Below are 21649 nucleotides of genomic sequence, written 5' to 3'. Positions count from 1 at the left end.
AGAGGGAATAGGTCAGGAGCATATGGTGAAATATGGCCTAAGGGCCATAGCAGAAGATGCACATGCCAGAGACATCTGGGGAGGGGCCTTGTGTATAGGTGTTTCTGGGCTAATGCTAGAAGCCCCTGAGCCAAGACTGGAGAGTTGGAGTTCTCCTGGTTTTAAAGGAGAACTCAGATATAGTGATCATAATGGAATGGAGAGAACCAGCAGGGTAGGGTCATTTCTGGGTATAAGTGCTATAGGAAGGGCAGTGAAGGGCATACTGGAAGAGATGTTGCTCTGTACATCAAAGAGGGCATACTGTCAAGTAGACTAGAAAACCTAAAAGGGGTCCACAGAAATGGCAATACCAGGCTCCAAAAGTAATTGTTTACATGATAACATTGCTCCGGGTGGTCTTGAGATGGAGAATTAAGTCAAATGAGGAAGTGTTGTAATAATGGGTGACTTCAATTACCCCCACATTGACTGGATCAGTGCGTGTTCCAGTCACTGTAAAGAGGTTAAATTTCTTGATGCCCTAAATGACTGTGCCCTAGAACAGTTGGTCATGGAACCCATCAGAGGGGAGAGGACCCTGGATTTAATCCTAAATGGTGTTGCCCTGGACCTAGTGCAAATGTTGTTGATCTAGGGATGGGCAGCCCCCCTGACAGCCAGTCTGCAGGGAAATCTGGGCCGCTTGGGGCCCCACAGAATCCCCTGGTGCATCTACTGTATTTTGTGTGGTGGCTCTCCAGCTTTATGAAAGGCGAGATAGGCTAATGGCAGCTGCTGTTAGCCTATCATGGGAAAATTACAGCTGTAATTGACATATTTTATGCCATTTGCAGCCATAAAGCACTTACTTCTACCTAAATTGCAGATTTCTCCACCATCCCTATGTCAAACCAGTTGGAAACAGTGACTGCAGTGCTATCAGATTTAATATATCTTTCAGTGGAAAATTGCCAAGTAAGTCCAGCACAGGCACATTTGACTTCAAAAGAGGAAACTTCTCTAAAATGAGGGAACTGGGGAAAAGGAAGTTGAAAGGGGGAGTCAAGTCAAGAGGTTTAAATCTTTCCAAAATGCTTGGCGGTTACTCAAAACCACAGTACAGAAGACCAGCTAAAATGTTTACCATGGGTTATGAAAGGTAGTACCAAGTCCAAGAGGTCACCAGCATGGTCAATGAGCAGTGCCAAGGAAGCTATTGGGGAAAAGAAAGCTTCCTTTTGCAAATGGAAGTCTTGCCCAAATGAGGAAAACAAAAGGAACACATGTTCATGGTCACATGACTAACCAAGGTTGTGGTGGATAGCTCAATGAAACTGTCTACCCAGTGTGTGGCTGCTGTGAAAAAGGCAAATTCCATGTTAGGCATAATTAGGAAAGGAATCAAAAACAATACTGCCAATCTCATAATGCCCTGATACAAACAAATCTGTAGTGTGACCACACTTGAAATATGATGTGCAGTTCTGGTCAATGCACCTAAAAAGGATACTGTACAGTTGGAAAAAGTGCAGAAAAGGGCAACTAAAATGATCAAGGAGGTGGAGTAACACCCCTATGAGGAAAAGTTACAACATCTGGAACTATTCAGCTTACAGAAAAGGTGAGTGAGGGGAGACATAATTGAGGTCTTCAAAATTATGCATGGCGTGGAGAAATTAGATAGGGATTTTTTTTCTCCCTCTCTCATAATACTAGAACCCAGCAGGGTCATCCCACAAAGCTGATTGGTGGGAGATTCAGGACAGATAAAAGGAAGGGCTTCTTCATACATTGCAAAGTTAAACTATGGAATTCGCTACCACAAGTCATAGTGATGGCCACCAATTTGGATGGCTTTAAAAGGGGGTTGGACAATTTCATGCAGGAGAAGGCTATTAGTGGCTACTAGTCCTGAGGGCTACATGCTACCTCCAATGTCAGAGGCAGTACACCATTTGCTGGGGAACATGGGCGGGAGGGTGCTGTTGCACTCATGTCCTGCTTGAGGGCTTCCCACAGGCAGCTGGTTGTCCACTTTGTGAACAGAATGCTGGACTACATGGTCCTCTGGTCTGGCTCTTCTTATGTTTTTCTGTTGTGTTCATTGTTTACATTTTAAAATTCCACCTTCTTGTTGTGATCTGAGGATATGCAGATTGAAGGGTGGTGCACAGATTTATTAAATAACATAAATAAAGAAGTACATTTTTATATACCTGTCAACACAGACAGATGTCCATGTCTCATGGGGGCAATCCTAGAACAAGCTTTTGTTTCATATCTGTGTAGGTGCAAGTCCAGCTGATCATGCTGATGTGTATCAGACCCACACAGTGTGTGTTGCAGATGGGTGCAGGAGCACGGAGGGTCGTACCATTCCAGTGGAGCAGTTCATCCCATGCTGCGCATCACTAACTGTCAACCAGGCATCCCGACCCTTTGTCTTCCCTGTGGGGCCTGCTAGAGCTACTGACAGCATCTATGTGCCATTGGGGACTTGCATGCATAGCCTCTATCCGAAGCCATTTCCTTCCTCGTTTCTTGCTGATGTCTACACAGTATTCTGGTTCTTTGGGGATCTGGAGCTGGGTGCCAGGGGTGATGTGCAACCCTGTGCATAGGGAGGGAATTTGTTCTATACCTCACTTTGAAATGGAGGAAAAGGGCAGTTGATTCCCCCTCGGGGTGTCAGGGGAGTTGGTGGGGCGGTGTTTGTGGTGATCGTGGTGATTGTGGCGATCAATCTGACCTTGTGAACTCTCCCATTGAGGCGGAGCTGACGGACGGGATTGGTGCTCTCGTGGCTGCAAACGACAGGATCCAGGCCTGCATCGGTGGCTTGCAAGGCACGTGCAAGAATATTGAGGTAGGACATCACTTCTCGGCAGCCCTGTTTTGCAAGGTTCTGGGAAGGGCTGTTTCTAGGGGGAGGGAAAGTGGGTGGTTATCTAGGGCACTGAGAGATCTAGGGGCCAAAGCGACCCCAGGCAGGGCAAGACTTGGAACACAGCAAAGGAAAGCGCTGCATTGGCCAGGCCAGGCTGCAGCTGTGTGCCATTTTAAGGCACAACATTTCTCCTAATGTGTGAGGCAGCAAGCTGAACCAATCAACTTGCTCACTTTGGGGGTTGGACTCGATGGCCTTGTAGACCCCTTCCATCCCTTCTGTTCTATGATCCAGGGGGTGCGCAGCCAATGAGGGCGTTGGAGCAGTTAGGGGTCCAATGAGTCCATTTCATGCTGTTTGGGGACTGAGGGTAGTAGCATTGTGTGTGTGCATGCGTGTGCCGCAATCATAGCATGCCCAGGGTGCTGAAATCCTTTGAGATGGCCCTAGTTCTGGGCTATTTTTATGAGCCCAAGATTCTCAAATTCTGCATGAGTGCAGCAAGTCCTGATCTCTCCACACAGCTATGTCAAGCCATACTCTTACTTGGCGGAAAAGAGACGTTCCTCGGGTGGCTTCATCCCGCATCACTTCCCGCATCAGACCAGTTGTTGAGATGAACCCGGACCCAGTGTAGAGCCCAGATTGGCAACTGGGGGAGTGGGAGGGCTCCTTGGAGATGGAGGAACGTCCAGTAGGGATGTCAGAGAATTTCTCCACGAATCCCGGGGAGGCCGAATGCCAGTGCATTTGGCCCCCCGAAATTGGTGGAGAAACAGTCTGCCCCCCCGCCCCCCCACAGGACGGGACTTACCTTGTGCGAATGTCCCTGGCAGCGGCGGCTCTGGTAGCGGTTTGGCGGCAGTTTGGCGTTGGCGGCGGTTTGGCGTTGGCGGCCAGTCTTCTGACCGGCTGCCGCTGCCACCATTTCCAAGTTAAACAAACAAACAAACAAACAAACAAACAAACATGATAGGCTATGTAAAGATTTACGTAGCCTATCACGGCTAGATTTTTAAAAAACACCGTGACAGGCTACGTAAATGTTTACGTAGCCTATCACGGCTGACTTTGGAAAAAAAAAAAAAGTGCTTATGCAAATGGCGGCGCCCATGGGACGGAGTTCCTCACCCCCACTGCAAATCAAGCTTCGGGATCAGGTAAGGGACTTTTGTTAACACAGTCTCTATGAGGAGAGACTGAAGGAACTGGGCATGTTTAGCCTTGAGAAGAGAAGACTGAGGGGAGACATGATAGCGCTCTTCAAGGACTTGAAAGGTCATCACAGAGAGGAAGGCCAGGATTTCTTCTCCATCACCCCAGAGTGCAGGACACGGAATCATGGGCTCAAGTGACAGGAAGCCGGTGTGCCAACCCAGCCTTTCTAAAATGGCTGGTTATTAATATGTGATTATTAATATGTGGGCCAACCCAGCCTTTCTAAAATGGCTGGTTATTAATATGTGATTATTAATATGTGGGCCAACCCAGCCTTTCTAAAATGGCTGGTTATTAATATGTGATTATTAATATGTGGGCCAACCCAGCCTTTCTAAAATGGCTGGTTATTAATATGTGATTATTAATATGTGGGCCAACCCAGCCTTTCTAAAATGGCTGATTAAATGGCCCATGGCCATTAAATGGCTGACTAAATGGCCCATGGCCCAGTAGGGACCCCACAGTCCACCAATGGAGCCTCTTGGTCCTGCTGTTGCTCCTCCTTGCTCTTGCTGCCTGCTGACCGACCCTCTCTGAGCAACTAAGCAAGGGGAGGAACAAGGAGGAGGAGCGCTAACATCCTCATGCATGCATCCAAACTCATGGGGCGTGCTGCATATAATCCAGCGGTGGGAAACGTGGCCTTTGTCAGGGTGGACACTGAGCCCATAGAGCCCCAGAGCAGTTCTGATTCTGAGGAGGAACAGCAGTCCGTGGGAGAGGAGCTCGCTCATCTCTCACAAGCACAGCAGCTGGCAGAGATTCCTCCTGCCGGCATTCCTGGGAGAGAGAGTGACCCTGGCAGTGAGAGAGCGCTGGAGGGGGGCTTGCTGGACGCTCGGCGCAGACGCAGGGAGTGGTGCCAGAGGGAGGGCGCCGAAAGGAGGCGCTCCGCTTGTTTGGCGCTAAAACAACGGTCGCGTCCTGAGGACCCAAGGGAAAGAGGGAGGATCTCTCCATAGCCCATAAGTTCAGAGTCTTCCCGCGGTTCCCCTTCAAATGGGGACCAGCTGCCTTACCTGGAGCTTAGGCTACTCTGCTATCTTTCCCCAGTGCAGTTCCTTGCTTAGTCGCTGGTGATTAGTATCTGTAAGAGACATAAAGGAATAAAGCCTTGGAAAGAATCCTTGTCGTCTGTGTCCTAAGTTGGCTATTGGAGGGGACTGCAAGAGGCAACTAGGGCGCTCCTGACAGCCTTCCAGATGTTGGACTGCAATTCCCCTCACCCCTCACCATTGGCTATGATAACTGGGGCTGATGGAAGTTGAAGTCCAACAATATCTGAGGTCCAGCAACATTCTCCACTTTGGATATAATTTGTATTATTATTATTATTATTATTATTATTACTACTACTACCACCACCACCACCACCATCAAAGTTCTTATGCACCACAAAAAGCTTTACAAAAAACTTTGTAAATGAGTGTTTGTTTTCTTAGTTTGCTTGGCTTCTGTTAATCATGAGTAGTATCAACCAGCTACTTGGGCATTTTAATCTCCTTGTCCCTGGAAAGTGGCGAAGGGTCAGTGGGGCAGTGAATCCCCCTTGTGCAAAGCACCTTGGAGAGCTCCTGACTGGTTTTGACTGAAACCTGGAGCGGATTCACCACACCATTGGCATCAGAGCCACCAGCCTCCGCTGGCTGTAGCTCAATGGTACCGTACATGGTCCCAGGTTCAATTCCCAGCCTCTGAAACCCTGGCGAGCTCTGCTGGTTCACGCAGTAGATAATGCTGCGCTAGGTAGACCAATCATCTGTCTTGGTATAGGCAGCTTCCTATGTTCCTACCAAGCCCCACGGGTGCCTGTCCTATGTCAGAGGTCTCAACAGACATCACCTATCACACTTCCAAGACTCTCCCCATAAGAGCTGAAAGGTTGCCTGTTTCAAACTCCAGAGTTATGGATGCTCAATGCTAGATCTGGGATGGGGAACTTGTGGCCCTCCAGGCAGTGTTAAACATCAGAAGAGCCCTGCTGGATCAGACCAAGGGCCCATCTAGCCCAGCATTCTGTTTACACAGCAGCCAACCAGCTGCCCCAATGGGAAGCCCACAAGGAGGGCATGAGTGCAACAGCACCCTCCCGCTCGTGAGCCCCAGCAACTGGTATACAGTGGCATACTGTTTCTGATACTTGCAGAAGTGTACAACCATCAGGACTAGCAGCCATGAATAGCCTTATCCTCCATGAATTTGCCTAACCCCCCTTTAAAGCCATCCAGGTTGGTGGCCATTGCTACACCTAGTGGTAGTGAATTCCATAGTTTAATATGTGCTGTGTGAAGATGCAACACCCAAACTGCCAAATTATCTGTCCAGCCCAGCACACTGTCTCCAACAGCAGGGGAAATCCACAGGGCACCTACATAAGAGTGAAGGAAGAGCCAGGATGGATAGTTTGCTATGTGAAAAAGGCCTTCTTTTTGTCTGTTCTGAATCTCCCACCATTCAGTTCCTTGGGACAACTCTGGGATCTAGTATTATGGGAGAGGGAGAAAAACATCTTCCTACCCAGTAACATCTGGGGGAACACATGTTCCCCACCCCCATGCTAGATGCTAAATGTTGCATGCCATGCCCAATGTGGCTTTTGCGAGCCATTATCACAAAGGGCTCCCTTCACACGGAGCTTTTATCCTGAGATGGAGATGGCTCCTTCACGGAAGTTTGCAGGCTCTTTACATGATGCCGTGAACCTCCAAGGCGTCCCCTGCACTAAATGCCCTTTGTTCCATTTTTAAATACATTTCAGATAATGAGCTATCAAATTACCCCATTGTGTTCCGCTTGAATTCCCTCTGGGAAAAGAGGAAAAGCGGCAAGAAGAGGAGCGAGATCAATGAGAAAGAATGGAAGATAGGGAGAAGGAGGGGGAAGGGAGGGGTGGGGGAAAATGAAGCATGTGAAAAAGGGAGTCATTGTGATCCTGCATTCAAAGTGGAAGCAGAAAGCCCCATTTTAAATGCAGGTTTTTACGCTGGTGTGGAGATGCTCCCAAACAACCAACTACAAAAAGATATGGGTTTCCTGCAGCAGATGAGTTAGTCAGTTGCTGCCCCCCCTAAAGACCCATGCCAAATTCTCTTTGGAGAGAAAGCGGGATGTGTGTGTAGTCTACATCTCCCACTCCCTAAATTGCCATTGTTTCTGTAAAGCATTTGGCAAAAATTGCTCTGGTTAATGAAAACAGAGGATTGGTCTGATACTGGTGTATAAACAGGGTGTGGAATTTAAGGACTCTTGATTCAGGAACATTTGCTTAAATTGCTGCATTATACTATTCTCTGGGTGATTCAGGATGAATCAAATATTTTTGAAAGTACTGTGGGGGGAAAGAAACTCACCACTAGTATTTCAGAGAGTTTTCCGTTTGTTTTGCAATTTGCCCCTCATCCCCTCCTCAGTTGCTTGTAGATAAATGCCTTTTGTCACCCCCCCCCCAAAAAAAAAACCCTGAGCGAATTAAGCAGAATAGGTTTTGGGGAGCAGGTGGGTGGGATTCGGATACTTTGAAAATTGCTGTGTTAATGGATTTTTGTGTGCGCAAAAACGCTTTGCTCTAGAGGAAAGGAAATCTGTCACGTAGTTGTTAAAGTATCTCATCTGTTTATGTAGAGCATGTATGTGTGTGTGTATATATGTGTATGTGGGAGTATATAGACATAGTGTTTTAAAAAGTGCAATTTCAGAGGGAAGATGCACTAATGGTTTGATTTTCTGGTTTGCTTTAACTACAGTTAGAACAAACCACAGTTCTTTGAGTGTGGCCATCGCAGGCAACTGTGTTAAGTTGAAAACTTAAAGTAGCACCTTTTGGTTCCCTCCTCATGCATGAGGAGGAGGAGGGAATGTGGAATGTGTGAGCCCAGCGCTTGCCTAGGTTTGTTCTCGTAATGACAAACCATGTTTTATTATGTCTAAACTGGGCCATTGAGTCTGAAGAGATACCAAATGCAGATTGAACTCCCCCCCCTTTTTTTTGAGCAGGACAATTGCAAAGCTCGGAAGCAGGCCCTATGCGAGAAGTTTGACCGCATGTGCGCCATTTTGGAAGAGCGGCGAAAGATCATGTTGCAGAGGATCACATACGAGCAGGAGGAGAAATGCCAGCACCTGAAATCCCTCAGCAAAGTGTGCAGTGACCACATTGAGTCTTCGTCCAAGCTGGTGGACACTGCGCTGCAGTCCATGGAGGAGCCCCAGATGGCTGTTTTTGTACAGGTTAAGTCACGGCTCTGCTCAGCTTCTGCATATGTACAGTAATTATGTGGTGCAGCTCTCCTCGGCTGTACCATTTCAGACTTGGAGCAGGGGGAGCTGCATGTTTGAATGTTTCCTCATGGAAGCAGCTCCCTAGGTCTAGAAGATCAGCATGTCAAGGACATAAGAACATAAGAAGGGTCCTGCTGGATCAGACCAAGGGTCCATCTAGTCCAGCATCCTATTGACACAGTGGTCAACCAGCTGCCCACAGGAAGCCCACAAGCAGGACATGAGTGCAACAGCACTCTCCCACCCATGTTCCCCAGCAACTGGTGTACTGCCTCTGACATTGGAGGTGGCATGTAGCCCTCAGGACTAGTAGCCATTGATAGCCTTCTCCAGTAATTTATCTAACCCCCTTTTAAAGCCATCCAAATTGGTAGCCCTCACTACATCCTGTGGTAGCGAATTCCATAGTTTTAACTGCGTGCTGTGTGAAGAAGCCCTTCCTTTTCTCTGTCCTGAATCTCCCACCAATCAGCTTCATGGAATGACCCCACTGGGTTCTAGTATTTTGAGAGAGGGAGAAAAATGTCTCCCTATCCACATTCTCCACACCCTGCATAGTTTTGTACACCTCTATCATGTCTCCCCTTTCCTTCCTTTTTTCCTAAGCTAAATCATCCCAGCAATTGTAACCTTCCCTCACAGGGGAGATGCTCCAGGCTCTTGATCATTTTAGTTGCCCTGTTCTGCGCTTTTTCCAAGGGGAAGTGTTCTAAGGCAGCCAACTGCCTGACACGCCAGTTTTCTATGTGCAGGGAGGGTGATTTTGTTTTTTGGGTGAGTAAACATTCAAGCATGCAATCAACTGCCCCTCCGAGGTGGTACAGCCCAGCAATACTTGTACCATGTGATTCTGCATTACTATTATTTGTTTTATTTATAATATTTATGAGTCTCATTCCCAGCTCAATGTCCCGAGCACTCAACACAAGAGACAAAAGATAAAAAGTAGCAACTAGTCCTTTTAGGGAGCAATCCTATGGCTGCTAGACAGCGGCTAGATGGCCGTAGGATATGTCGTTTTCCGGGAACTGACCTTGGATCCTGCACTCCAAAGTTGGTTCCTGGAGAACTGACCTCCCCCCACTTCCATGCTGCCTCCGAGGCAGCGCGGAACAGCCCCATCCTCCACACTCGCAAGAGGGGCGCGGAGCGGCCGAAAAGGGGCGTGTCTGGGGGCATTCCGGGGCAGGGAGGGCGGAAACACCTGTACGACACATCCAACGTGTCATACAGCAGCCTCCTTCCCTGCTCAGCCCTCCTGCGGCTAGACAGCCAAAATCGGCTGTCTAGCCAAAAATGCAGGGCAGGAGGACCGCAGAGGGAACGATCCCCTCCGTGCTTCTCCTGCCCTGCATTGGATAGGCGGTCACCCCCGAGTTCAGAGGTGACTGCCTATCTAGACAGGATTGCGCCCTTATTGTATCAGGTTAAAATCTGAGGGTGGACTTGAGGAGCACTAAAGAGGACAAATACTTTTGATATCCAATCAACACAGAAGTAGATAGAAATCTATGGTGAGACTGCACTTAGAAAACTGTGTCCAGTTCTGGTCACCACATCTAAAAAAAGATATTGTAGAGCTGGAAAATGGGCAGAAAAGGGCAGCTAAAATGATCAAGGGGATGGAGCATCTCCCCTATGAGGGAAGGTTGCAACAGCTGGGAGTGTTTAGCTTGGGAAAAAGGAGGGTAAAGGGAGACATGATAGAGGTCTACAAAATGATGCATGGTGTGGAGAATGTGGATAGGGAGACATTTTTCTCCCTCTCTCAAAATACTAGAACCCGGGGTCATCCCATGAAAGTGATTGGTGGGTGATTTGGGACAGATAAAAGGAAGTAGTTCTTCACACAGCACAGAGTTAAACTATGGAATTTGCTGCATTGAGCAGGGGGTTGGACTCGATGGTCTTGTAGGCCCCTTCCAACCCTATGATTCTATGATTCTATGTAGTGAAGGCCACCAATTTGGATGACTTTAAAAGGGAGTTGGACAAATTCCTGGAGGAGAAGGCTATCAAAGGCTACCAGTCCTGATGGCTATGTGCTACCTCTGGTACCAGTGGCAGTGAGCCTATGTACACCAGTTGCTGGGGAACATGGATGGGAGGGTGCTGTTGCACTCATGCCCTGCTTGTGGGTCCCTGGTCAATAGCTAGTTGGCCACTGTGTGAACAGAATGCTGGACTAGATGAACCCCTTGTCTGATTCAGCATAGCTCTTCTTATGTTCTTACGTTGGATCTGGCATACAGGGAAATCCTGGTTCATTCAGATCTCTGGTAGAGAATTGGGGAAACGGCCTTTGACAAGTTCTTATCTTTTGGCTGCCATTCCAGCATCTTATACTGATGAACAGCATCTGGCTGTTGTGAGGCTGGGCGAGAGAGGAATTTCACAGTTCCTTCAATGTTATATAAAATATGTTAGGCCCAATATCTCTTTGGTACCCATGGCCAGTACATGCTGATAATTGTAGTCTAGATTTGCAGTGGTTGAACTGTTGTGGGCTTGCTGGCATTATAAATCAGTCTTCCCCAGCCTGGTGCCCTCCAGATGTTTTGAACCGCAGCTCCCATCATCCCCAGCCAGCTGGCTGGGAATGTTGGGAGTTGCAGTCCAAAACATCTGGAGGGCACCAGGCTGTGGACGGTTGTCACAGATGGTGAAATTATAAATGCATAGAGAGGATTGCAACTGGTCACTGGTCTATCCTGGAGTTACATAGGAACTGAGGCAGTTGCCTTATACTGACTCAGACCCTTAGTCCATCTAGCCCAGGACTGTCAACAGTGACTGGCAGCAGCGGCTCTCTTGACGATCAGACAGCTTTTGTGGTTCTCCTTACAGATGCTGGGGATTGAACCCGGGACGTTCTGCATGTGAAGTAGGTGCTCAGCCTCTGAGTATAGGACTTGTCTCCCAGAGTTATATTTCTTTGCAAGTGCTGTATATGCGCTTTAAAGAAATCCCAATTTAGCACATAATTTGGGCAAAGAAACCTGAATTTGGTAGCCTGTGTAAAGTTAACACAGTCTCTATGAGGAGAGACTGAAGGAACTGGGCATGTTTAGCCTTGAGAAGAGAAGACTGAGGAGAGATAGGATAGCGCTCTTCAAGGACTTGAAAGGTCATCACAGAGAGGAAGGCCAGGATTTCTTCTCTATCACCCCAGAGTGCAGGACACGGAATCATGGGCTCAAGTGACAGGAAGCCAGATTCCCGCTGAACATCAGGAATAACGTCCTGACTGTTAGAGCAATACGACAATGGAACCAATGACCTAGGGAGGTGGTGGGCTCTCCCACGCTGGAGGCATTCAAGATGAAGCTGGACAGCCACTTGTCAGGGATGCCTTGACTTGGATTCCTGCATTGAGCAGGGGGTTGGACTCGATGGTGTTGTAGGCCCCTTCCAACCTTGCTGTTCTATGATTCTATGAGCAAGCTAAGCATTATGTTTGCTAATTGTGCATGATTTGATTGGGCCCCTTTACTAGTCATGGGGGGGGCAAGCGGTTACGCAGGAGGACAATGGTGCCCTGCCCTTGGACAAGTTGAAATCCTGCTCAGGCTCCCTTCCCCATTCTTGGGGATGAGCCATTGCTCAGTGGTGGAGCACAGACCTTTCCTGCACAAGGTCCCCTTGGCTCAGTCCTCAGCATCTCTGATGAGGACTGGGGAGGAGCCCTGTCTAAGCAGCTACTAAGCAGCTCCAGTAGGCCAGAAGTGCTGAACCTCTTTCAGCTTGAGGGCCAAATTCAATTTTGTGGGAGCAGGCCACATTCCAGGGGTGGGTGGACAAAAGGCAAAGCTAGATGGGACCAAAGGGAAAGGGGACAGCGCTCAAATCCCAAATATACCAGCATGCTGTAGCTTAAACCTCTTCCTGCCAGTAGCTAATCCTTAGAGGAGGCATTTCAACTTTTTAGAATGGGGGGAAAACTACCCAGTAAAATCTGGGAAACCACCAAACCACTGGCCATCATGGGAAGGGTGTGGTCATCTGGGGAACTTCAGAGGGCCAAATTGGGACCTGAGGTGGACTGGTCCTATGGTCCTGTGGTCCTGCACCTCTGGTGTAGGCAGTACAAAGCTAGATAGACCAGTGTTTGGATTTGGCATGAGGCATCTTCCTGTGTTCACCTTCTGCAGTTTCACCAGATATTATTAGCTAGTCCAATCAAGCATTTTCTGACACAGAAACTGACTCATCGAAGTGGAAATGAGAAAAGGCACTCTTCAAACTTTTTCATATGCTTTTAAAAATAAATATTGATTTTCCACTCACATTCCCTTTGTCTGCTTTCTTTCCTCCATCAGAATGCCAAAGTTCTCATCCAGAAGTAAGTATGATTCACTGTCTTATTGCATCCATGTCTTGACCCTTCCCCCCTCCCACCAACAACCACCTTTTGGGATTTGAAAAGTGGAATGCTCTCCACTTGGAGTCTACCATTGCTTTCCCTCCCCACCCCAGGATTGCTGAGATGACCCACAGCTGCAAACCCGATGCACTGGAGTTGGGATATGACAACATGGAGCACTACACGGTGGATTTCAATGCTGAGGAACGCGTCCTCTACCAACTGGATTTCATCAAAGGTGTGTGTGTGTGTGTGTGTGTGTGTGTTGGGGGGAACGTCTGGGTGCCCAAATTGCAACTCAATGAAAATGAAGGATTTAAACCATTTTGGAATTGTCGGGCCTTAGCCAGGGTCTGCTCTAAATGGCAGATCAAATGTAATTAAAAGCCTGAGAGGACGGACTTTGCCTGGCATAGAATCATAGAATAGGAAGGGGCCTATAAGACCGTCGAGTCCAACCCCCTGCTCAGTGCAGGAATCCGTGTCAGGGCATCCCCAACAGATGGCTCTCCAGCTTCATCTTGAATGCCTCCAGTGTGGGATTGCCCACCACCTCCCTAGGTACTTGGTTCCATTGTCATATTGCTCTAACAGTCAGGATGTTTTTCCTGATGCTCAGCCGAGATCTGGCTTCCTGTCACTTGAGCCCATGATTCTGTGTCCTGCACTCTGGGATGATCGAGAAGAGATCCTGGCCTTCCTCTCTGGGACAGCCTTTCAAGTACTTGAAGAGCGCTATCAGATCTCCCCTCAGTCTTCTCTTCTGAAGGCTAAACATGCCCAGTTCCTTCAGTCTTTCCTCAAAGGGTTTTGTTTCCAGTCCCCTGATCATCTTTGTTGGCCTCCTCTGAACCCTCCCCAGTAGTCTGCATTTATTTATTTATTTATTTATTTCATTTCTATACCACCCAATAGCCGAAGCTCTCTGGGCGGTTCACAAAAACTAAAACCAAACAACACACAATAAAATAATTTAAAATATATAGAACATTAAAACCACAATATAACAATACAACCACAATAAAACCTAGCAGCAGTACAGGAGTTTAAAATACAGATTTAAAACAGCAAAGATAAAAATTTAGAAAGCTAAAATGCCTGGGAAAATAAAAAGGTCTTCACATGGCGCCGAAAGGAGTACAATGTAGGTGCCAGGCGAACCTCACTAGGGAGGGAGCTCATTCCAGAGCCGGGGTGCCACAGCAGAAAAAGCCCTCCTCCTAGTAGCCACCCGCCTCACTTCCTTTGGCAGGGGCTCACGGAGAAGGGCCGCTGATGATGATCTTAAGGTCTGGGCAGGCACATATGGGAGGAGGCGATCCTTCAGGTAACCTGGCCCCAAGCCGTTAAGGGCTTTGAATGTTAACACCAGCACTTTGAATCGGGCCCGGAAATGGACTGGCAGCCAGTGCAGGTGGAAAAGTACTGGCGTAATATGAGCTCGCAGGCCAGTCCCTGTTAACAATCTTGCTGCCCTATTTTGGACCAGCTGAAGTTTCCGGACCGTTTTCAAAGGCAGCCCCACGTATAAGGCATTGCAGTAATCCAGACGAGAAGTTATCAGAGCATGGATAACTGTAGCTAGGCTATCTCTGTCCAGATAAGGGCGTAGTTGGTATACCAGCCTAAGCTGATAAAAAGTGCTCCGTGCCACTGAGTTCACCTGTGCCTCAAGTGACAGTTCTGGATCCAAGAGCACCCCCAAACTACGAACCTGATCCTTTAGGGGGAGTGCAACCCCCTCCAGAACAGGTTGAATATCACCTAGCCGGGCAGACGAACCACCCACTAACAGTACCTCCGTCTTGTCTGGATTGAGTTTCAGTTTATTAGCCCTCATCCAGTCCATTACCGTGCCCAGGCACTGGTTCAGAACAGCCACTGCCTCACCTGGTTTTGATGAGAAAGAGAGGTAGAGCTGGGTGTCATCCGCATATTGATGGCACCTCAGCCCACACCTCCGGATAACCTCCCCCAGCGGTTTCATGTAGATGTTAAACAGCATGGGGGATAAAATAGAGCCCTGTGGAACCCCATGGCACAATTGCCATGGCACAGAGCAATAATCCCCCAGCACCACCTTCTGGAATCGGCCATCCAAGTAGGAGCGGAACCACTGTAGTGCAGTGCCTCCAACTCCCAACCCAGACAGCCTATCCAGAAGGATACCATGGTCGATGGTATCGAAAGCCGCTGAGAGGTCCAGGGGAATCAACAGGGTCGCACTCCCCCTGTCCCTCTCCCGGCAGAGGTCATCCCACAGGGCGACCAAGGCAGTTTCCGTTCCAAAACCAGGCCTGAAGCCCGATTGAAATGGATCTAGATAATCCGTTTCATTCAAGAGTGCCTGGAGCTGTCCTACAACCACCCGCTCAAGCACCTTGCCCAGGAAGGGGATGTTGGCCACTGGCCTATAATTGTTAACATCCTCTGGGTCCAGGTTAGGCTTTTTCAGGAGTGGTCTAATTACTGCCTCTTTTAAAGCAGCAGGCACCACTCCCTCTCTCAAGGAGGAATTTACAACCTCCTGGACCCAGCCGGACAACCCCTCCTTGTTTGATTTAATAAGCCATGAAGGGCAAGGGTCAAGCACACAAGTGGTCGATCGGACTTGGCCAAGCACCTTGTCCGCATCCTCAGGCCTCAGTAACTGAAAGTCATCCAATAAAACTGGACCAGACGGTGCTCTGAACGCCTCTACCAATGGAACTGCATTAATGGTGGTGTCCAATTCATGACGAATCTGAGCGACTTTATCCTCAAAGTGCCGCGCAAACCCGTCACAGCGTGCTACCGAGGGTTCCACCGTCTCTCTCCCTGGCCCAGAATGTAACAGGCCGCGAACCACTCGGAAAAGCTTCGCTGGATGACACTGAGAAGATGCAATGCTGGTGGAAAAGAACTGCCTCTTTGCCACCCTCACCGCCACAGAGTAGGCTCGATAGTGGGCTCTTACCTGTGTTTGGTCAGACTCAGCACAAGTTTTCCTCCACCTGCGTTCTAGCCATCTCCCCTCTTGCTTCATTGCCCTCAGCTCAGGTGTATACCAAGGAGCTGGCCGGGCTCTGCTCAGAGGGAGAGGGCGCTTGGGCGCGATCGTGTCAACCGCCCGAGTCATCTCTGCATTCCACAGAGCGACCTGGGCTTCGACAGGAGCACCAGCCATACCAGCAGGAAAATCCCCCAGAGCCCTCTGGAATCCATCGGAATCCATTAATCTCCGGGGGCGGACCATTTTAATAGGTCCCCCACCCTTGCAGAGGGGAAAGGCCGCCAGAAGTCTAAACCTCAGCAGGAAGTGATCTGACCATGACAAAGGGACAGATGTTAATTCCTCCACTTTCAGATCACCATCCTCCTGCCCAGTTGAGAAAAACAGATCAAGCGTGTGTCCTTTTATATGCGTTGGGCTGATGACATGTTGGGACAGCCCCATGGTTGTCATGGCGGCCATGAAGTCCTGAGCCGCCCCGGATACAGCGGCCTCGGCATGGAAGTTGAGATCCCCCAGGACCATCATGCATCCTTCTGTAATTCATAAGGAACATTTATTTATTTATTTATTTATTTATTTCATTTCTATACCGCCCAATAGCCGAAGCTCTCTCTAATTAACCTATAAGGCACCTATAATTAATAAGGAAAGCACTGTGCGCATATTCTTAGGAAGGGAATTGCACGATCAGGGCACCACCACTGAAAAGGCCTTCTCCATCTGTCACTACCTGCCCAGCTGAGACACCTGGAGAAACACCTCTGAGGAAGCAGCTGTTAATGGCCACTACTCATGATGGCTATATATCACCTCCAGTATCCAGTTGCTGTGGAACACGAGCAGGAAGGTGCTATTGCACTCATGCCCTATTATGGGCTTCACGTTGGGGCATCTGTGGGAACCGAATGCTGGACTAGCTAGGCCTTTGGTTTGATCCAGCAAAGCTCTTCTTATGTTCGCGACTGCTGTGCACAATCAGCCATCAGGGTATTTTAAGAACATAAGAAATGCCCTGCTGAATCAGAACAAGGGTCCATGAAGTTCAGCGTTCTGCTCACACAGTGGCCGGCCAGCTGCCTGCGGGAAGCCTACGAGCAGAACATGAGTTCTAATCTTCATGCTGCCGATTCTTATCCCTGTGCTAGTTGAAGAGCCTGAGCCAACCACAGAGGAAGACGGGGCCTCTGGGGAGGCTGAAGACGCTTTGGCAGAGTACGGGGCAGCGGCTGGCGAGGGAAGGGAGGACACTGAAGACTTCTTTGGGAATGAGGAGCTGACTCCAGGAAGAGCTCTGCTGACTGTGGAGGCTCTGAGCAGTGCTGCCAGTGGGGTTATGGCTGCATCCCAAGGTGCTGAGCAGCCTGCGGCAGAAAGCCTGGCTGGCAAAGAGGGCAACTTATGGAGTGCCCAGCAGGTGAGATCCAGAGCATGCGAGCGTGATGTGGGGCTGCTCCCAGGAAGCAGGACATTTGATACGGGAAGTTGGGACTCCTTTCTGTCTCCCCCGCCTTGTCTGCTTGGCAGCGAAGTTCCTATCCTTGTTGTCTTTTGGCACCTTATTTATTTATTTAGGGCATTTTTACCTCACTATTCAGCTGAAAAAGGCTCTCAGTGGCTTACAACATGATTATTAAGACAGTCCCTGCCCTCAGGCTCACAATCTGTAAGACATGACATGATACAAAAGGAAAAGGGATCGGGAGGGAGGAAGGGAATAGAATCCTATTAATGGTTACTTATCAGACTAATTCTGTCATAAGATTTCATGGACTATAGCCCACTTCATGTGACACATGCAGAAGCACAGAGAGGTTCAGGTCTGTATATTCTGCATAACACTCCATGCATCTGATGAAGTGGACTTTAGCCCACAAAAGCTTATGCCAGGAAGAAAAAGTTAGTCTTCAAAGTGCCACAAGACTGCGAGGGCTTCTTCACACAGAGCTTTAATCCTGCTGTTGAGATTGCTCAGTCACAGACATCCTTTAGATGACGTCGTGAATCTCCAGGGCACATCCAGAGGTAGCTCCCTCTGGTAGTTATTCCCTCTCAAAAAGATCCAGAAATAATGAGCTATCTATTTAAGTCAGGATGTTGCACTCTTAAAACAGCCACTAGATCGCGGTGTTTCACTGAGTTCTATGAAACCTTGAAAATGAAAAGTTCCCCTCTCAGCAATCACATGGCTGCCATCTGGGAGCTAGCGGTAAAAGCGGAAAGGCTCCAGAACGGGAGGACTGCGGGTTTTTTCTTTACTGTAAAGGCAGCCTTAGTCATTTTTGCTACAGTAGACCAGCATGCCTACCTTCTGGAAATTATCCTTGTTGTGAGGCTCATAAGTGCTTGGGATAGGCTAAGTAGAGAGTTGTCCTGGATTTTCTGTTCTGACAACTTAAGGCATGCTGAGGCTCATATGACCAGGCCCTGAGTCAATGCTTCATACACTTCAAGCAGTGGAGGTTGGTGGCCCCAATGTCAGTGGGGAAGTGAATCTGCTCTGGGTTTCAGTCAGAACCAGTCAGAACTCTGAAGGAGCCATCCAAGGTGTGAAGCTAGCAATTAGAACATCATCAACCACCAGTGCAAGCGATAGCAGCCTCCACGCACTTCTTGAAAATGCAGCTTTAATCAACTCATGAGTACATCGAAAGACTGCTGGACCAGATGAGGTTCCTTGCCTGCTGGGAGGCGATCAGAGATGGGATGAAGCAGACCTCTCTTGGGAGCCAGGCCCACCACTTGGGGCTGGGCAGGTGCCAGAGTCTGTTGGCAACAGAGCGCCCTTTTATGCATGGGGTCCCATCCTTAATACCCAGGGTCTCCAGTCCAGTGAATGAATGAGCTTCTGCCACGCATTAAAAACGTGGTTGTTCAGGCAGGCATTTGGGGTGGGTTAGGGTATTTTTAGAAATATGATGTTTTTAATGTAGAATTTTATTGTTTTAAACTGTTTCTATTATTGTACATCGCCCAAAGTGGCTGGGTGACCAGCCAGATGGGCGATTAATAAAATAAGTAAGTAAGTAAGTAAGTAAGTAAGTAAGTGAGGGACAAAAGAGACATAGCTTTAAACCTGTGTCTAGCAGTAATGTCTTTCCCACCCTCATTTTTACTCTAGAAGAGGTACAGGGGGTCCAGTCTAGATTGCGACCCTAGAGTGGGGTGTAGGGCCAGGGCTTTTAAGATCTGAACTGGGGGCTCTGTGTTTACTGCAGAGTAAAAATGAACAAAAGATGTAGCTCCTAGACACAGAATTAAACAGTGGAGGCTGGTGGCTCCGATGTCAGTGGAGCAGAGGATCTGCTCCGGGTTTCCATCAGAACGCTAAAGGAGCTATCCAAGGTGCTGCACTTTGGATAGCTCCTTTAGCGTTCTGACTGGTTCTGACTGAAACCTGGAGCAGATTTAGTGCCCCACTGACAGTGAGGCCACCAGCCTTCACTACCTGAAAGCAGAACAGAGAGGGACCATGTAGCAAGGGGAACGGTCTATCTTTTAGAACATTCACTTGTTAAGGGTCCACAGAGTATGGGAGTGATGGCTGTCTGTCTCCCCTCCCTAAGCCAAAGTTCTTTCTGACCATGAGCTGGTAGCGCAGGAACAAAATCCACTTCCGTGTATTCTGGTCAAGGAGTTACTTTATTTTTATTTGTTGGCTTTCCCTTTGCAGGTTTGACACCCTAGCTTGAGTCAAGTGGTTCTGCTTATTGTGTGGGTCCCATTCTGCACTGCCCTGCCTCTCTCGCACTCTATGCCACACTGTGGTGCTAGGGAGATGTTCTCCCCCTTGCACAGGGCAAGGTTGAGTTTCCAACCACAATCATTTGGTGGTTTCCTGGCTTCAGGGCATCCACTCCCCCACATTCTAAAAGGTTGGAATGCTTCACCTGAAGCTTCATGACTGTCACTAAGAGCTCAAAGCTGCAATATGCTGGCAGTTTTGGTGGTTTTCGCCTGTCCCCTTTGCCTCCCCCTCCCTTTCCTACTCTAGACTGAGCCCTGGCTCTTTGCAAAGCAAATGCAGGGTATCTATACAGTAGAGTAGTCAATTTCGCAAGCAAATGGTCAGACACACAGGTTTCACCCCAGCGGGGTTCAGGCTAAGTCAGGAGTGGTCAAGATAGCAGGCAGAGACATTACACAGTCCAGAAGGAGTCCAAGAGTCAGTAGCATGGACCATCAATCACAAGGCACGGTAGCCGACACATTGTTTCCAGCAGTTCTCCAGCTACTAGTGAGAGCTGATATAGCTAGAATTACTACAGCCCCACCCAGTGCTCAGTTGCATCATATTAGAGGCTTGTCAGTTGTCCTTCTCATGAGGAGAGCCCAACTCATGAGTATTTTCTTCAGTAACCAAACACTCCTTCACTTGGCCACTGTCCTATCATGGACCTTAAGGCGCTGGCATTCCCGGGGGCTAGGGATGGCCCAGCCTCTGCCTCGGAAGCTGAGCTCTCTCGCCCTCTAGGAGGCAGATTCAAAGGCATCACTCCTAAGGGGCCTGGACCCTCTTAGCTAGTGCCAGGGTCTCCTGAGGGGCCAACTGGCTCCAAAGGTTTTGGCTCCTCCTCTGAAGAGGACTCCAGTGGCAGCAGGACACCTGGGACCATGACATCGCCCGACACTGGAATGCAGACCCTGAGAGCCCTTTCAAAATGGAATGCAGCCCTCAGGTTGAAAGAGGTTCTGCACCTCTGATATAAAGAGAGACACTATTATCACAATATTCCAGTTTTTCCATTATTGGGTTTTCTGTCTGAAAGGCTGGGGTTTTTAAAATAAGATACAATATGGGAATACATTATGCCCGATATAGTAGTTTTAAGGGTGTTGCAGGGTTTCCGAGCCCATGGGTTTGGCAAAAATCTAGATTTGCTGTAGCCTTTCCTCCTCTCTTGATATTTGCTTTTTTAGAGTCAGCTGGATGGAGAGCTCCATCTGAGTGGCTCCAATTCGCCAATGTCCCTGCCGGATGGCGCCTCACCAAGTAGTGTGCCCATCCAAGGCATAGGCCAACCTAAAGTGGATGGAGCCTCCGGGGATGCCTTCAGCACCATGGACAGCTCAGCTGGGGCTGAGGAAGGTGGAGGCCTGGGCAGCAGCAGGGACTGTGAGGCCAGCCATGCCCTTCTTCTGAACGGAATGGCATCAGCCACCAGCCAGGTCAGTGGCATCATGAGGCTAGTCCTGTTCACGTTTGTTGCCATACACATTTTGTACACTGCCCTGTGATTTGATAATGAAGGGCAGTATCTATTTTTAAAAAGTAAATAAAATAAATATGATCCACTGAAATGCCTCTGGGAAACTGTATGGTGTCAGGTCACAGGAACAGAAGTGTTGAAGGCCCCATGAAAGGGTGCGTCTCAAAACCTGCTGGAGCTCAGGGGGGTTGTTTTTCTTCGTGTCTTATTTCTCAAACATACTCAGCATGAGAATTAGTGGAAGAATTTCTGTAGTTCTTCGAGTCCCTTGGAAGCAAATGATGTTGTTGTTTATTCGTTCAGTTGCTTCCAACTCTTTGTAACTTCATGGACCAGCCCACGCCAGAGCTTCCTGTCGGCCGTCACCACCCCCAGCTCCCCCAAGGTCGAGTCCGTCACATTCAGAATATCATCCATCCACCTTGCCCTTGGTCGGCCCCTCTTCCTTTTGCCTTCCACTTTCCCTAGCATCAGCATCTTCTCCATGTGGCCAAAGGACTTCAGTTTTGCCTTTAATATCATTCCCTCAAGTGATCAGTCTGGCTTTATTTCCTGGAGTATGGACTGGTTTGATCTTCTTGCAGTCCAAGGCACTCTCAGAATTTTCCTCCAGCACCACAGTTCAAAAGCATCTATCTTCCTTCGCTCAGCCTTCCTTATGGTCCAGCTCTCGCAGCCATAGGTTACTACGGGGAATACCATTGCTTTAACTACGT

At 48.6% G+C, this 21649-nt stretch overlaps 1 protein-coding gene across 1 annotated transcript in view; it reads left to right on the top strand.

The window, feature by feature from the left end:
• LOC146348989 (tripartite motif-containing protein 54-like) overlaps nt 1-21649 on the top strand; it is a 55674-nt gene that overhangs the window by 19532 nt on the left and 14493 nt on the right. Inside the window, exons 4-9 of the mRNA XM_084854467.1 lie at nt 2753-2848; nt 8084-8317; nt 12688-12710; nt 12845-12969; nt 16872-17140; nt 20644-20892. Of these exons, the coding sequence (XP_084710593.1) occupies nt 2753-2848; nt 8084-8317; nt 12688-12710; nt 12845-12969; nt 16872-17140; nt 20644-20892 (996 nt within the window). The remainder of the gene's footprint in view (nt 1-2752; nt 2849-8083; nt 8318-12687; nt 12711-12844; nt 12970-16871; nt 17141-20643; nt 20893-21649) is intronic.

This window comes from Heloderma suspectum, chromosome 4, assembly GCF_057233095.1.
Source record: "Heloderma suspectum isolate Gila_16-S chromosome 4, 16-S_ref, whole genome shotgun sequence".
NCBI classification, from domain to species: Eukaryota; Metazoa; Chordata; class Lepidosauria; order Squamata; family Helodermatidae; genus Heloderma; species Heloderma suspectum.
This window is presented reverse-complemented; position numbering and strand designations above follow the sequence as displayed.